Raw genomic sequence first — 18575 nt, 5'->3', positions numbered from 1 at the left:
AGAATGAGCTCTGTGGTGCACAGGAAAAAGCAGACCCTTCTCCCCTCCCAAACTGTGAATTTTATGATGGAGCCAGGGCCCAAAGCTGAGCTCCTGCCACATATAGGCTGGGCACAGAGGCCAAAGCATCATCCAGAAGCTCAAAATGTGGGCACTGGCTGAACCTACCATGTGTAGTCACACTTTCTTACTCCTTCCAATCACACTCCTGCAGAGGACACCGTCCATACTGCCTACACAATTTCTCTTGGGAACCTGGGCATTCATGGTGATTCACAGCAGTGTGGCCAGGCTGAAAGAGCACAGCCCCTCTAGCCCAACTGCCACCTGTTCTCCATGTCACAGAACAAGCTGCTAAAACAAATAATTTATCTCTGCTGTAGGAAAAATCTCCCAAAAGAACTTAAAACTCAAAGCCTGCCCTGTATGTGGTTTTGAAGTTCCAAGTTACCATGCCCACAGAAGGGAGAAATCCCCAAGTTAAAAAATAATAATAATAATATAGAAATTAGACACGGGCTAGTGATATCCCTGAGATATCTTATAGAAATTAATGCAAAAGTACTCTGGAGAGAAACTGCAACTCAGACTGCATGAGAATTATACAAGAAAGTAATCCCTGCTGCAGGTGAGCTCACAATAAAAAATTACAAAACACTTGAAAAAACACAAGTCAACACACTAGCAGGAGGATTACATAATGTAACTTCAAGTAATTGAATGAGATAAGAGACTGTAATATAAGGATGTTTAAAATAATCAAAGAGAGAAAGGATACATATGACTAATAAGCTAAGAAAAAGAAATAACAATAAATGCATGCCTAGAATTACCATATTTAAACTCCAGCACATCAAAGACAAAACAAAACTTTAAGTATATCCAGAGGCAAGAGAAAGCTTACCTACAAAGGGCAAACATTTGACTGGAGGCATAACTCTAAATAGCAGAAATAAATGCCAGAAGGAAAGGAATAAGATTTTCCAGGTGCTAAGGAAAATAACTGTCAAGCAAATTCTTTACCCAGCAAAAGCAAGAGTAAAAAATAGGCATTTTCAGGACATGAATGGTTACCATCTTAGACCCTTACTAAAACAACTAAAAAAGGATGTACTTCAACATGACAACAATATTCAGAAAGAAAAACTGAGGTGCAAGGAACAATAGCCAGCAAAGAAACTGGTGACTGTGTTGAGAAATCAAAATAAGAACTGACCATAAAAATCATAACACTGATACTGACTAATTTGAGCGTAGGGGTTTGTGCAAGGTAGGACTGTAGTACTAAGCAATAATATTGTATAAGATAGAGGAGGAATACCTAGAGTTAGAGCACGTCAAGGTTATATGTTTAGGAGTGGTGTGGAGGTAATGATTACACTTTGCTATGTGTACATACTTCTTAAAAGGATAACTTCTTAAAAATACCTGAATTACAATGATCAGAAGGGGGATAAAATAAGAAAGCTCAATCACTCAATCCAACAGAAGTTAGGAAAAGAGAAAAAATAACTGCAAAAAGCACATGGTAATAGAAAATGAGGAATGGCACTTGCCCAGATAGGGCTTACAGTCTAATAGGGCAGACAGTGAATGAATAAGCTTTTAAAAGATCATTATTCGTGATTCAATGGACATAATCCTAGGGTATGAGGGGAGATGTTATCACAGCATTAATTTTAAATTATACTTCTGAAAGAAACCCCATTTATTAAGCACCTAAAAGTCCCAGGGATTACATCAAGTCATTGACACATAATGTTTCATTCCAAACAAAAATCTTGTAAAGTGAGGAATGGTATCCCAACTTGCAAATGAAGCCATGAAGGCTCGGAAAGGTGAAGAAATTTGCCCAAGGACACACCAGCAGTAAGAGGCAGGACCACGATTCAAATCTCCCACCAACACCCCTTTATGTTCTACTTCTCCAAGCTGTAGGATGACTTAAATAAATGGACAGATTTTAGTGGAAAAAATAGGATCAGATATCAATCTGAACTGCGAATCTCCAGGCCTGTGCTCTGTTGGAAGGACGGGAGAAGCACTTTCCACCCTAACAGGGTATAAGCCACAGATACTCATTTTGAACATCAAATCAAAAAGCTAACAGGCCACTATCTTGCGGGTCCTTTAATCTATCTGCCTCCAGGAATAGACACACTCTCACCTATACATGAACTCTATTTCTCCGAAAGGGAAATAAAGAAAGCCCTGCTGTAAAGAGATGAACTGCAATCCTACACATGACTCAGAGACAGCCTCTCCGGCTGGGGCCACACTTAACTTGTCAATTAGTAAAAACAAGAACCAACAAAGCAGCACCTCCGTTACGAATTAAATTGAAAGTAAATTTGTGTTTTCTCAATAGAAGAAAAGTACAATCTGTATTTTTTTCATTAAAACCTTATATCTAGTTAGTATACCTTACTTTTGCCTTTCTAGTGCTGAGAATTCAATTTGGACAGATGGCTGAGGTTCCACCTTCTTGAAGCACCCCAAATTTTGGAATGTAACTTGTTCATTTAAAGTAAAATGTTCTAAAATTACTGCTCACTCTTTTGCCTTCTTAAACAGGCTACACTGCATGCACATAACTACTCCTCAATGGTCACCTGTCAGCCTATAACAGATCAATCCCCCTTAGAGGCTCCCAGAGTGTGACTCTATAACAAATAGTCCCAGACCACTATGCATTTTGAAGTCCTAAATCTGTCCTTTAAATTTATTGCCCTTGTATGTGCTTTCTAGCTGTCACTTGCACCTGCTATAAGCGTCTGCTAGAGAGAGCACATTCCCTCCATATTTTGATCTGCCACGGTTTGGAACCAGATAACCAAATTCGTTAGAATTTGATGTAAAAGAGGAGTAAACCAGGGTTGTTCTCTGCACTTCATCTGTACTTGGTGAAATACAGTCACCCAGTTCCCATCTCAAATGCAATCACCTCCAAGAGGGATTTCTCAAAAATCCCCAACTAGATGCATATTGTCCCTTCTCCTGACACATGAAATGCTTTGAATCCTTGTTGTGAAGCTTCAGACAAACTCTCTCATAGAATGTGCGCATCTTCACCTGACTCTGCCTCCTATTTGATTTAAACCCCTGGGAAGCCTCCAAGATGGCCCTGTAGATCCCTTCTTCCTGCTATTCACGCCTTACTGTAATCCCTACCCTTGAGTGAGGCCTGGACCTAGTCACTCACTTCTAACCGAAAGAATATGCCAAAGTAATGAGATGTCACTTTCAAGAGGAGATTGGGTTACAGAAATATAGCTTCTGTCTTAGACATTCTCTCTTGCTATCTCTCTCTTCAGAGCTCTTGCTCTGGGGGAAGCAAGCCACCAAGTCATGAGTATCTCTCTGGAGAGGCCCACATGGCAGGAAACAGATGTCTCTAGCCAATGAGGACTGAGGCCCTCCAACAACCACATGGGTGGGCTTGGAAGTAGATCCTCCCTCCACCAGTCAAGCCTTCCCATGACTGCAGCCCCAGCCAATATCTTGACTGCAGCCTTGGGGGAGACCCTGAGCCAGAGGCATCACACTAAGCCACACCCATATTCCTGACCCATAGCAACTGTGAGACAATAATGTTGTTTTAATATGCTAAGTTTAGGGCAATTTGTTACATAGCAATAGATAACTAATAGAATCCCTTAGGAGCTAAAACAGTACTCTACTCATCTCTGTATCCCTTGTAGCACCTAGTCCAGAACGTTTCATGTGACAGAATTTAACAGATGTTTATTGAATAGAGAGAATGGCATAGCCTTTACCCCCTCAAGAAGTTTTTATATGTGCATATGTGTGTATAGATGTGTATGTGTGTGCATGTATGTGTATATGTGTATAGATGCATGTGTGTGCATGTGTGTATGTGTACAAATGCATGTGTGTAGATGTGTATGTGTGTATATGCATGTGCATGTATATATATAGATTGTGTATGTGTGTGCATGTGTATAGATGATGTGTATGTGTGTACATGTATGTGTATAGATGCATGGGTATGTGTGTGTGTATGTATGTGCAGGCATGTGTGTAGAACGGGTGAGTTGATCAAAGTTTCATTTCCAGTAGACCACTCTGCCTGCCCTATGGAGAATGGATTAAAGGGCAGGAAGTATGAGAGTGGGCAGACTTATTAGTAGGCTATTACAACAGTTCAGACAAAATAGCCTAGTAGTTTAGAATTGTATAGGTATGATGGAAATAGAGAAGTAAATGCATTAGAGAGCAATTCAAGAATGAAATTTAACAGGCCTTGGGGATGGTGTAGGTACAGGGAGGCATGACAAGAGGGCTGTGAAAGGGGACCTCTGCAGGTCTGGCGTGTACCATGGATGGTGCTGCTGCTGAGGCTGAGAGGAACCAGGAGCCAATGAAAGGCTTGGGGTCCTCTTCTAATGGAGAAAGGTATGCACTCTCAATCACAAAAACTGTGCAATCTGTTTTGCTGGCTCTTTCCTTAAGGGGCATTTTTGTTCATCTTCTGGTTCTCTGCTATATTCCAGACAGAAGAAATATTACAGTGCACCTGCTAGCCTCAGAATCGAGTTAGTGCATCCAGTAATGAATGAATTTCTGCCTGTGAAGCCAGTCTAAACAATGTCACATATACAACTAGAAAAAGAAATTTAATTATAACCGTGAAAGTGGGTCCCTTCCAGTTCTTCCATTAACGAGCAAGGCTGAGTCTGCTGATGGCCATTAAATGGCCTCTGTTTCATCTTAACAATGATAGGAATGTTTATTGAATACCACATATATGCCAGGTACTCTGTTGGCCTCTCTGCATACGTTACCTCTAATCTCACAAGGAAGATACTGCCCAGTTTGTATTCTTGAGGAAGCTCAGAGAGGCAAAGGAACTTTCCCAGGTAACACAAATGGTAAATTGGTAGAGGCAGGATTTGAACCCAGGTCTTCTAGACTCCACAATATATATTCCTTCTCTAATAGTGACTCTTCCTTTCGGTAGAATCTTTCCTTCAAGGGCTACTTTACCCAGTCAGCCAGCTCACCCACATAGTCCAGTGGGTGAGACAGCTGAAAACACCAGATCAATAACTTTTTCTATCTTCCTTCCATCTGTAACCGACTGACACTGTGATTAGGAATGGAAGCCCTAATTAACCAAGCCCATGGCTCGGGAGTGGTGCACCTTAGCTCAGTCAAGCACAACACGTTTTCTGGGATGAGCAGGCAACAGTTCACATAAGAAGCTGCTCCAAAGAGACAAGAAAGAACCAGGATACTTCATGTTTATTTGATTTATCAAAGGAAAATGCTGTGCCTTTTTAAAGCACACTTTTAAAAAGTAGTGAAGTAGAAAAAATCCAAGAATTGGTCTTGTGTGGATGTTCACAATGAGCTTAAAATAACAAGATTTCCAGGTGTATAAACATGTGAAGAGCTGCCCTCGGGGTAAATCACAGGCTGTGGACTTCTTTGAATACTACAGAGTCTACACAGCAGAGAACCCCGGGGACGCTTCCACTGAAGGTAAAGGAGGCAGAGTCGCCCAAAACACTGTGCTTAGAGGATGGGCAACAGCTACAGAAGCACCACAAACTCCAAAGACTTGAGCCATGGCTCTTGCCCCACAACTTGTCAATCATTGCAGACCACCATGCCCACAATCTCGAAAAAGAGCCAAAGTCTATATAAATCACAACGATAATACATGTGATCACAAGTTCAAAGACGCAGCACCTCCTACCCACCCTACTTCCTGGGCCTCCCTTAGTGTAGTGGATACACTATGCAATGCCAGGCTGTTCTATCAGTCCCAGTTTGGGGGAGCAGGCACCCCTTGACTGTGTCCCCCAAAACATAACCCTGTGGTTAACCCTCCATGTTTCCATTACGAGAAACAGTGCAGGATACTGCAAGGACAGGGAAAAGGCATCTGGAGCTAACTCTCTACAATCGGCAGGCACTGGGCTGAAGGGCAGGTAAGGGCAGCAAAAGTCCCACCCTCCTGATACATGCTTCATCTGTAATATGTGGATCATAATAATACTGCATCACAAGGGTGCTAGTAGTATGACATGAGACAAACAGCACATGGAAAGCACAAAGAGCTTCTGTTCACTGGCACTGCCATTGGTTTTGTCATCTACCACTCTACCTTCCTTCCCAGATCAGTCTAGTGGGAGGGCTTAGGTGGTTGGTTCCCACATGGGTACCGTCAAGATCTCGCCACTGCTCCCCCATGTACCCTGCATTTTGAATGATGTTGTCTACCCAATCGCATTAAATATTCACTGTCTCCCATTCTGTTCACCTGAGACGGAAGTATAACACTTAGAAAGTAATGTAAAAAATCAGATAAACTGGAGTCCATCAAAATTTAAAAATTTGTGTGTCAAAGGACACTATCAAGAAAACTTTTTTAAAAACCCCACAGAATGGGAGAAAATATTTTCAAACCATATACCTGATAAAGGCTTACTATCCAGAATATATAAAGAATGCTTAAAACTCAACAACAAAAAAAAGGTTTTTATGAACAGACATTCATCCAAAGAAGAGAAACAAATGACCAACACACTCATGAAGAGATGCTCAACAATGTTAGCACTAGGGAAATGCAGATAAAAACCACAGTGACATACCACCGCCTACCTACTAACACACCCATGATCAGAAAGACAGACAGTAATGAGTGCTGATGAGGGTGTGCAGAAGCTGGAACCCTCCTACACCGCTGGTGGGAATGTAAGACAGTGCAACCACTGTAGAAAACAGTTTGGTAGATCCTTGAAAAGTTAAATATAGAGTTACCATGTGACCCAGCAACTCCAAAAATTGGAACAGATCCAAGAAAACTATATTAGGAATTAGGAATATATCCAAGAAAACCGAAAACACATGTTCACATAAAAACTTGTACATGGATGTATGTAGCAATATTATTCATAACAATCAAAAGTAGAAACAACCCAAATGTCCATTAACTGGAAATACTGATAGACAAAATGTGGTCTATCCATACAATGGAATATTATTTGCCATAAAAAAGAATGAAGTACAGATACATGCTACAACAGGGATGAACTTTGAAAACATGCTAAGTGAAAGAAGCAAGACAAAAATGACTGCATGTTATATGATTCCATTTATATGAACTGTCCAGAATAGACAGGTCTACAGAGACAGAAAGTAGATTGGTGGTTGCCAGCGGCTGGGAGAATGGGAGAGTGGGAGAGAGTTCTTAATGGGTGTGGGGTTCCTTTCTGGGTGATGAAAATGTTCTGGAATTAGATAGTGGTAACAGCTACACAACCGTGAATATACTAAAACTACTGACTGTACATTTTATTTTATTTTTTAATGTGACCGGTAAGGGGGTCGTAACCCTTGGCCTGGTGTCTCCCGCACCGCGCTCAGCCAGTGAGTGCACCGGCCATCCCTATATAGGATCCGAACCCGCGGCGGGAGCACCACTGCGCTCCCAGCACCGCACTCTCCCGAGTGAGCCACAGGGTCGGCCCCTGAATTGTACATTTTAAAACAGTAAAATTTATGGTATGTGCATTCTTTCTGTCTTGATGTACATATATAAACTGACGGAAGATAATTCCATTTCTTAAAGCAAAGAAATTTGACATGTCGATCACAATGAAGTTTAGCTGGAAAAACAAAGTTTTTATGAACAGACATTCATCCAAAGAAGAGAAACAAATGACCAACACGTTCATGAAGAGATGCTCAACAATGTTAGCACTAGGGAAATGCAGATAAAAACCACAGTGACATACCACCTCAAGATAGGATGTTTGATTCTGCCCCCCCCCCCGAGTCTGTGACCATCACCAGTTTTAATGAATCTCTCCATCCCCTGTGGACTTCATCTGTAAGATGGGATAATAGCATTAGCTGGTCATAAAGATCACGTGGGATGACATACTAAAGTGGTTAGCAAATTGCGTCCTGCAGGCAAGTTTTTACACACGTTGGTCACTTTCATCAGCTCCCTGAGGAGCAAAGGATAAAGCAAATGTCCCCTTCTGACTGAGAAGGCCCATGGCCTGACAGTGCTCCCCTGCCCCCCCGCTGCTCTGGCCGCGTCCCTTACCTCGGGGGTCAGTGCATTGTTATCCGAGGTCTGACTGGACAGCAGGATGTGCGTGAACCCCTCTTCCTTCCGCACGACAATGTCTCGAAACCGACAGTTACTCTCATTCTGGCGGACGCTGTACCTGAGCCTCTTGTCAAAGACGTAGTCCTTCTCCGCCTCCAGCTTCCTCTTCACAGGGCTGTGCTGGTTCAATCCCCCGTTGGTGAGTGCAGAGCCTTCCAAAGCAGATAATAAATACAGTGAGCAACTGCACGGCCACAGTCCCACGACAGCATGATCAGAGAATGTTCGGATTTGCAATGGAAAGGTTCGGCGGTGGCTGGACCCCTGTGCCACCCTCTGTTTGGGGGGTGGGGGGTTTGTGAAGGGCCCCACACAGTCCCAGACTCCTGTCTCCCACACATCAGTCTGTGAGCATCCACATTTGCTCGGATTCCCTAGGGACAGGAAACCCACTGAGAACCACAGAAGGCAGCCCCTTTCATTGGTGGGCGCCTGTGACTGATGCAGAGTTACTGTCAAGAGCAGTACTGGCGGCTAACCTTTATCCAACGTGTACAGTGTGCTAAGCACTGACCTAAAACACTACATGGGCATTATCCCATTTAATGTGACAGCCAGAGACAGGGCTCTAGGACCCCCACTGCTTCCTTAGGAGCTGCCCTGAGATGAGGGAGGGGGGAGCCAAGCAAGCACGGTCCTCATGTCTCTCCTCTCTTCTCCCAAATCAATTACAACAGCTCTGTATTTTTCTGCTTGACCCATTAGCATTCACAGAAGGCCGGAGAGCCCTGGCTGAAAAGGTTTGAAAAGTAATGACAAAATGATCCAGATTCATGATGGTTCACAATCTCCAGCCTCCCAGTGAGACACATCAGGAGCTCCTGGGGTGTTCTAAAGAAAGCATGCCCAAGCCCATGACCCCCAAACCTCAATCAGAAGCAGTTGTGGGAAGAGGTCCAAATGTGTATTTTGAAAACACTTCTCAACCAAGGAAAAGAAAAGGAAAGACACAAATTAGCAATATTAGAAATAAAAGAGTGGGCATTGCTATTGCTCCAACAGACATTAAAAGGATAATAAAGAAACACTATGAACACTCTTTTCCCATTTATCTAATGACTTAGAGGAAATGAACCGAGTCCTTGAAAAACACAAACTTACAAAACATACACAAGGTGAAATATATCATCTGAATAGGCCTATATCTGTTAAAGAAATTGAATCAGTAATTAATAATCTTCTAAAAAAGAAAGCACCAGGCCCAAATGAACTATATCAAAGACTTATGGAGAAAAGAATACTGATTCTCCACAATCTGTTCCAGAAAATAGAATCAAACGAATGCTTCCTAACTCATTCCATGAGGCCAGCATTACTCTAATACCAAAACAAGATAAAGACAGTACAAGAAAGCAAAACTATAGACTAATATCTCTCATGAACACAGATGCAAAAATATTCAACAAATTATTAGCAAATCAAAGCCAACAATGTATAAAGAAAATTGTACACTACAAAGAGGTATGCAAAGATAGCTCGACATTCAAAAAATCAATGTAATCCAAATACCAATACCAATCCAAAAATCCAATAGGCTAAAGAAGAAAAATCACATGGTCATAGCAATTGATGCAGAAAAAACATCTGACAAAATCCAATAGAGGGGAGCTTCCTCAATATGATAAAGAAAATCTACAAAATACCTACAGCTAACATCACACTTAATGGTGAGACACTGGATGCTATTCCCTTAAGATTTGAAATAAGGAAAGGATGTTCTCTCTCCTATTCAACATCACATTGGAAGTCCCAGCTAATGCAGAGAGACAGGAAAAGGAAATGAAATAAAATGATGTTTGTTCACAGATAACAAAATTGTCTATGTAGAAAGTGCCAAAGAATCGAAAGAAAAAAATTAATAAATAAACCACTCCTCGAACTAATACACAAATACACCAAGATCACAGGATTCAAGGTTAATATACAAAAATCCATTACTTCCCACATACTAGCAATGGACAATTGGATTTTGACATTTAAAACATAGTACTATTTACAACAGCACCCAAAATATGAAATAGGTATAAATTTAACAAAATATATGCAGGATTTATATACGAGAAAACAAAACTCTGATGAAAGAAATCAAAGAAGATCTAAATAAAGGGAGAGATATTCTGTGTTCATGAATTAGAAGGTTCAATATTTTTAAGATGTCAGTTTTTCCCAACTTAATCTAGAGATTCAATGTAATCCCAATCAAAATTCCAGCAAGCTATGTTGTAGATATTGGCAAACTAATTCTAAACTTTATTTGGGAAAATAAAAGACCTAGAATAGCCAAAAATCACACGAAAAGTAAGAACGTAGTTGGAGGAATCACACTACCCAATTCCAAGACTTACCATAAAGCTACAATAATCAAGACATAGTGGAATTGGTGAAAGAATAGGCAAATAGATCAATGAAACAGAACAGAGAACCCAGAAACAGACCCACACAAATACAGTGAAGTAATCTTTGGCACAGGAGTAAAGACAGTTCAATGGAGAAAGGATAGTCTTTTCAACAAATAGTACTAGAACAAATAAATGTCTTGTTTGCAAAAAAAAAAAAAATGAACCTAGACACAGACCTTACCCCTTTCATAAAAATTAACTCAAATGGATCATAGACTTAATGCAAAATGCCAAACTGTAAAGCTTCTAGAAGATAACAAAGGAAAAAACCTAGGGACCTTAGGTTTGGGAATGAATTTTTACATACAACACCAAAATCATGATTTATGAAGGAAAAATGATGTTGGACATTGCTAAAATTAAAAACTTCTGTTCTTTGATGGACACTGTTAAGTGATTCAAAAGACAAGCCATATAAAGGGTGAAAACATTTTGCAAAGTATATATCTGACAAAAATTCTGTATCCAAAATATACAATGAACTTTTAAAAAGCTATAAGAAAACAACCAACCCAATTAAAAAATGGGCAAAAGATTTGAAGAGACACCAAACCAAGGAAATTATACACATGGAAAATAAGCATATCGAAAAGATGTTCACCACCATTTTTCATTAGAGAATTAAAGCCAAGAGATACCACTACACATACATTAGATTAGCTAACACCCAAAAAACTGCTAACAACGATTGCTAGTGAGGACGCAGAGCAGCAGAAACTCTCATTCGTTACTGGGTGGAATATAAAATGGTACAGCTAATTTAGGAAGACAGTTTTCTCTTTTCTTAAAAAGCAAAACATAATCTTAACATATGATCCAGCAATCACAGTTCTAAGTATTCACCCAAATAAACTAAAATCTTATAGCCACAGAACAGATGAAATGAACAAAAAACTTTAGCTGTATTCATAATTGCCAAAAATTGGAAGCAACCAAGATGCCCTTCAATAGGCGAACAGATAAACAAACTGTGGCATATCCAGACAATGGAATATTATAAAGAAATAAAAAGAAATTAGCCATCAAGCCACAAAATACATGAGTGAATCTCAAATGCACATTGCAAACTGAAAGAAGCCAGTTTGAAAACTCTATAATGATATGATTCCAATCACATGATATCCTAGAAAAGACAAAAATATAGAAATGACAAAAAGATCTGTGGTTGCCAGGGGTTTGGGTGGTATAAGAGGAGGGCTGAACAGATGAAGCATAGGGGATTTTTTAGGGCGGTGAAACCATGCTGTGATACTACAAGGAAAAACATGAGACATTAAGCATTTGTCAAAACCCAATTATAGCACAGAGAGTGAACCTGAAAGTATGCAAATTTTAAACTATCATATGGGAGGTCGGGGGCTCCCAGGATGGAATGCAGGAAAGTGACAAAAGAATCTAACTGTACACGTGTGAAACAACTTCACTGAAGGGAATGGAGGAAAAGCTGCTGACATAAGTAACTGTAGAAACAATTGGAGTCTGTAAAATTAAAGACAAAATAAACTCTACATGAGCACTGTACTCCAGCTGATAAAGCTGATTCCCACAGAGGAAAAGGCTAACAATTCTGACACTGCCGTACACGTACACTGGAAGTGAACTATCACATAAACAATGGCAGATGGTAGGAGCAAGGCTTTCACCACTGGAGAGGGAGTTTACAGAAAAGCAAAGGGAGAAAACTAGAATGATCTGTGTGACAAAGGGGGACAGTTAAAGACACCAGTAAGAACTCATGTTTAGCTTAATACCGATACAGGTGATTGCGCACAGAAGTATTTATAGATAAGTGTGTATACACAGGTTAGTACACACACCTGTATTTCCTTGCTCCATCAGCTGAGAGGGCCCCGAATCCCGCTGTCAAAGATCACACGCAGGGCCCAGACCTTGGTTTGTAATATCATTCTCAGTAAGTGTAACCAGGGCACCCTGGAGAAGTGGCTGACTCAAGGACTGGGGCAGAACACATACAAGATAAGCTTGTAGTGCCAGCACGGAAGGAAGTGCCCAAGCAAAACAAACCAAAAACCCTCCACAGTGACGGGGACATGTCAAAGGGACACGGGAGCCAACTGAAAGAGTCCCAATGGCCAAAGATGGAACAATTTAAGGGACAGAATAAAGTAGTATTCAGTTATAACTGAACATAAAAAATAACTATCCATGAGTCCATACTGATGTAAACAAATGAAAGAATAAATTAAGAAATGCAGGAGAAGAGACAATCTCCCATGCAGAAGAATTCCAAATAACTTATGTAAATACTCCAACCTCGAGGAAATGGAGCATAACTCCCCAATCCTTCCTTCCCAAGAGTACAGTGTGGAAAGGGGAGAGTAACCATACAGTGGAGAGACTTGGCAAATATACCTCAGCCAGGTGACAAAGGTCAACACCAACAGGGACAGGTCATGTCGATACTATGTGCCCTTGATATGATGTGATGAGAACAGCATTTTACCCCTACGGTCTTCCTCTCCATAACTCATAATCTCAGTGTAAACATGAGATAAACATCAAACAAATCCCAACTGAAGAACACTCTACAAAATACCTGAGCAGCCCTCTTCAAAACTCTCAACGTCATCAAAAAGAAAAAATATCTGAGAAACTGTCACAGCCAAGAGGAGCCTAAGGAGATTAGATGTCGTATGGGATCCTGGATGGGATTCAGGAACAGACATTAGGTAAAAAGCAGGGAAACCTGAAAAAAGTATGTACTTTAGTTCACAATAATGTATTCATATTGGTTCATCAATTTTAACAAAGGTACCATACTAATGTAAAATGTTAATAGGATAAACGGGGTGTGGAGTATATAAGATCTCTCTGTATTAGCTTTCCAATTTTTCTGTACATCTAAAACTGTTTAAAAAGTCAAATTTATTTTTTAAAACATATTTTAAAAATTATTTTACAAAATGAGGAGGCTTTGCAGAGGCTGCTGGTTGACACAGGCACCACTTCCATGGTGGTGTTTATAAATTTCATAATTTTTTAAAATATATTTTTAAAATTAAGTTTGTTTAAAAACAATGACAACACTTCCCAGGTGATTCTGACATGCAGGCAGATTTGTGAGCTTCAACCAGCGGTTCTTACACCTAGGTGTGCACCAGGATCACTGGAGGATTGTTAGAAACCAGCCTACCAGGGCCACCCCATGGTGCTGCTGCAGCTCCAGGGAACCAGCACTGAGAACCAGGGTCTAGACAACCCAGAGATCTCTCCCTCACCTGGAGCCCCTCTGGGGTCCAGGTGTGAGCAGTCTTCCTCAAGCCCTCTGTAGCAAAACAGGAGCTGCCCTACACTTGCACATGCATGACGGCCAGGCAGGGGTGAGTGACTACCGCATGTGGGACAGAGTCACATCTCAAAGATGACCTCTCTAAGCCAGGGTGATTCAAACAGGAAAGGCGCAAGGAGACACAAAGGAGCACTTACTATGTGCTAAGCACTCTGCCAGGCTGGGATGGGAAGGAAGTTACCAAGGAGACTGAAATGCCGGAATGCAACCAGAAGCCAGCCCCGAAGGCCACACCTGCCTCCTCCATAGGAAGATTACTGTTTGGACAGGACGTGACCAGCTCCACTTTCTGATCATCAGAAAGCAGGGTATGAGGATCAAGTAAGATAACATATGTAAAGAACCCAGCATATAGTAAACAATGAATTAATGGTGGCTCTTATTTGTTTTACTATCATCATGGTCCAGCTTAGCATACAATTATTCTGGTAATATTTGCAGCATGTGTCCCGTCTAATAATACCATGTCTTAAAGGCAGGACCACTGGCATGCTCACAGCTCATGGCCCCTAGAGTCCCACAGGAGTTGTTCCTCGGCACCCAGAGCCCCTGGCCCACCTCTGGGTGGGCTCAGACCCTTAGTGAGCACTGGGAGTCTTGGAATCTCAAGCGCCAGGCCAAAGGCAGGGACTAGTAAACACGCCACGGCCCCTCTCCTGCAGGCGGGGTCCCTGCAGGGCATGCTGTGGGCACCTGAGCTGCATGGCATGGAAGTGGTGCCTGTGTCAGCCCACGGCCTCTGCGAAGCCTCCTCATTTTGTACTTTTCCATTGCCCAAAGCTACTGGGCTTTGTCAAACATCAAGATGCGGCTCCTGACACCGGGTAAAATGAGTCAATGAACTGCGGAAGGTAAACACAAGCGTTTAATTAAAAGGCTTGCATAGAGGGAGCTGTTTCTGTTCAGTTAATATCAAACCCTCAGCAACTCAGAAGGGCTTCCTAACCAAAGCTGGCCACAGTTTCTGTCGCAGCCCAGGCAGATTAGCCACGGTCCTATTTGCAGAGGCTTCCCATCATGGGGCGCCGGCTCTCGCCTGGTGAGAAGTCAGATGCTCAGAGCTTGGGTTGCATCTGTACTTTCCAGGCCAGGGAAGCTTTGGATAAAATCCTCCTGCTTCCCAACCGAGTCGGGGAGTTTATTAACAATTATTATATTTAGTAGGAGGTCTCAAGGGTTATCTTTCTTGAGGAACTCTGAGGTTGCCTCTAAATTTCTCAAGAGTTCTGTGAAGCCTCCACTGTTAAATCCATTTTACAGATAAGAAAAAGTGAGTAACTTGCTGGACACCACAAAGATTTTAATTGGCCGGGCCAGGATGGGAGCTAGCTGTCTCTCATTTCATTCATTCAGAATCTAAGTATGTACCACTTCTATGGGCTACCTGTCATATTAGGCGATGGGGATCTAACACAAATTAGAGAAATAACTCCCCCGCCCTCATGGAGCCTACTTCGGGTGGGGGAGGTGAAAAGTTAACAAGTGAACTAATACCTAAAACAATTACATATCAGAAAACGATAGGGCGATGTGATAAAGAATAATGGGGAGGGTGTCTCTATAAATTCAAAGCCCATGGCCTTTCCACTAGCGTACAGGGTGAAGCAGCCCCCAAAGAGACAAGGGTCCTGGGGCCATCTCACCAAGCAAACCATAAAACTATGTCAGGAAAACAGACCTGTTTATTCTCTGTTGGGAGGCTGGGCTCACACTGCCCAGGCTGACTTGGGAAGATGCACCACCTCTGGGCCAAGAAGGGACAAGAGCCACCCCTGGCACCTGGATTCGCCTTGCATATAGCTGTGTCCCTCGCATTTCTGAGGAAGCTGCCTCCAGAGCCCTGAAGATTCTGCCGCCACCAAGCTGCCCGTAAGGCCCCTGCCCTCCCTGGGGAGCATCATGCAACAAGCTGGAGGGGAAGGTGCCCATGGAAGACGGAACATGGTGGAAGCCTGGACATTCAGGGCTTTGCAGTCAGACGGCGGAGAAATCCAGCCTGCATTGGCTGATTGGGAGGAGCTAGGAAGCCACGTGAGCTCTTGAGGTTTGTCTCCTTGTTCACAAGATGGGGTGAGTAGCACCTACTTTTCAGGGTTGTTTTGAACTCATTCAATTAAAGCACTGACATAAAATCAGCACATTCTAGCCATCTCACCAATGTCAGCTGAAGGACTCCAAGGCATGCAAAGGACAGGAACTCATTGGTGAGTTTTCATGATCATGCTTCTCCTGCTCCCTATCCCCCACCCAGACCCAGGCCAGAGACAGGGCATTCTAGGCCCAGAGGCAACTGACTGCCAGCTGAGCCCACAGGTCAGGGTGACACCCAACAATGAGGCACCACCTGCATTCAAACTCCCTCACTCCTTCTCTCAGGCTGTAGGGCTGGGCAGCTGGCTCACCCACCCTGTGCCCCTACTGTCCCGCATGTGAGATGGGAAAAAACCATTACCACCTGGAGGGACTGGAGAGAAGTGAAGGCAGCGAGGCACACTACATCTCTAAGACACAGGAGACCCCCATCCTGCTACTTTCCTTCCTTCTATTCCCTTCCAGACTTCCTGCATTCCTTCCTCTAAAGTTCAAAGAAGTAGTTCCCATCAAGAAGGCTCCATAAACTCATGCTCTGACACAGCACCTCTATTCCAAACACAGAACGAGAGATCCCATAAAAAAGGGGAAATTCAGTGAGGCTAAGCTGGGCTCACAGACAAGATAATCATCTCTGTGCATGAGGCGGGACATCCATCCACACAAAGCAGGAAGTGGGGTTGGGGGCAGGGAGTGGACTCTTCAAGGGCAAGAGGGACTAAAAGTCTTGCCTGCAAGATGAGAGAGGGGACCCAAGCTCAGGGATGAAAGCCACCACCCAATGAAGGCAGAATGACAATAGCAAAAAGATGCGCTGCCCACAGCTTAGGCTTTATTGGGAGCTCTGGGGCAGGTGGAGGCAACACAGAACTATTAGAGAGAGAGACAGACAGAGAAAAAGTAAAGAAAAACAAAACAAAACAAAAACTTCCCTCTTGAAATGAGCCTGCATACCAGAATTAGATGAAAACTAGTAACAAAATCAACACTTGAAACACGAATTATTCCAAATGAAATAAAATGACTATCATGAAACAATCTGAAAGGGACATTAAAATAGGAATATTCCTAATGCTGAAGTGATAGATACAAGAAAAACATTCATTTAATATAAACAAGAAATTTTCAAACAAAAGCAGACAGAAAGGAAACAAGGACAGAGGGCAGAGATGAAGAAGTAACTAAAAAGCAAATGGCAAATAGGGAAAAATATTTGTGTATCACAGATAAAAAACTAAAATCCCCAAATTATAAAGAACTTTTAGACATTAAAGATAAAAAGACCAAAAATTCCCCTGGAAAAAATGGACAAAAGACATGAACAAACAATCCACAGACATTACATAAAAATGCCCCTAAACAGAAGAAAAGATTTCAACTGCACTCGAAAGAATAATCTAAATTAAAACTCATAATAATAGAAATGAAAATTAAAACTACACTGAGATATTATTTCTTACCCATCAGCTTGGCAAAAGTTCAAAATCTTAATACTCTCCTAGAGAGAGGTGGCAACTCAGACATTCTCTTAATTGTGAGTTGGATGCCAAAAGCCACAACCACCATGGAAAGGATCTATCACCATGGCGATATCTGACATAACTGTTTACCCACTTACTCTCAACCCAGAAATCCTACTTCTAGAAACTGAACATAAAAATGTACCTCCAATGGTGCAAAAATATACATGCATAAGATCATTCTTTATAGAATTACTTATATATGCAAAATATTGGAAACTACTTAAATGTCCAAGCACAGATTAGTGGAACAGTACTGTGCATCTGCACAGTGGAAAACTATTCAGCTTTAAAGAAAGAATGATAACAATCTCTGTGGAGAGAAAATGGAGTGATTTCCAAAATATATTTTCAAATGAAGAGAGGCAAGGTATGAAAGCATTTCACCTTTAGCATAAGAAATGAAGGGAAATAAGATAAATCTGCTTATTTTACAAAAATAAACACAGGAATAATAAACCAGAAAACAATAAAGTTGTTTACCCACAAGTTGTTGACATGGAGAATGGATTAGAAAGGACAGAGAAGAAGCGAAACTCCTCTGAGTATTTCTTTTTGTTTTAATTCTTGGACATATGTTAAAGCATGTCAAGATATAAAATAAAATCAACAAGGATGGGGGGAAATTAACTAAATGCAAATAGAAAGAAATAAACATAATCATATTTCTTTTTTTTTCTTTTTTTTTGGCAGTTGGCCAGTATGGGGATGCAAACCCTTGACCTTGGTTTTATTAATACCATACTCTAACCAACTGAGCTAAACGGCCAGCCCCCAAATGTGATATATTTCAAACAAATAACATAACCACACCAAAACAAGGTGGAGAAAGAACCAGTGCAAATAGCTTTTAGACACAATAGTATGCCTATATATATTGCATAAATCTGAACTCTTCTTAGTGGATTTGCTTTTCATAGTGGTAAGGGTGGAGCAATTCCAAAATTATTTTATGAGTAGTACAGGATTGAGAAAAAGAGTAAGTATGTGATGTTACAGAGAAACAGTGTTCTCCCTATGGAAAAAGGGGCATACAAATATGGAATGGGGGAAGGCAAGGAAGAATCGGTGAGGTTACAACAGAATCAGAGGTATCAGTATGAATT

The 18575-nt window shown here is 41.6% G+C and overlaps 1 protein-coding gene across 1 annotated transcript in view; it reads right to left on the bottom strand.

Moving 5' to 3' along the window:
- Positions 1 to 18575, bottom strand: part of CDYL2 (chromodomain Y like 2) — a 193829-nt gene that overhangs the window by 20603 nt on the left and 154651 nt on the right. The window contains exon 3 of the mRNA XM_063112080.1: positions 8084 to 8301. Within this exon, the coding sequence (XP_062968150.1) occupies positions 8084 to 8301 (218 nt within the window). The remainder of the gene's footprint in view (positions 1 to 8083; positions 8302 to 18575) is intronic.

This window comes from Cynocephalus volans, chromosome 10, assembly GCF_027409185.1.
Source record: "Cynocephalus volans isolate mCynVol1 chromosome 10, mCynVol1.pri, whole genome shotgun sequence".
In the NCBI taxonomy this organism is placed as follows: domain Eukaryota; kingdom Metazoa; phylum Chordata; class Mammalia; order Dermoptera; family Cynocephalidae; genus Cynocephalus; species Cynocephalus volans.
This window is presented reverse-complemented; position numbering and strand designations above follow the sequence as displayed.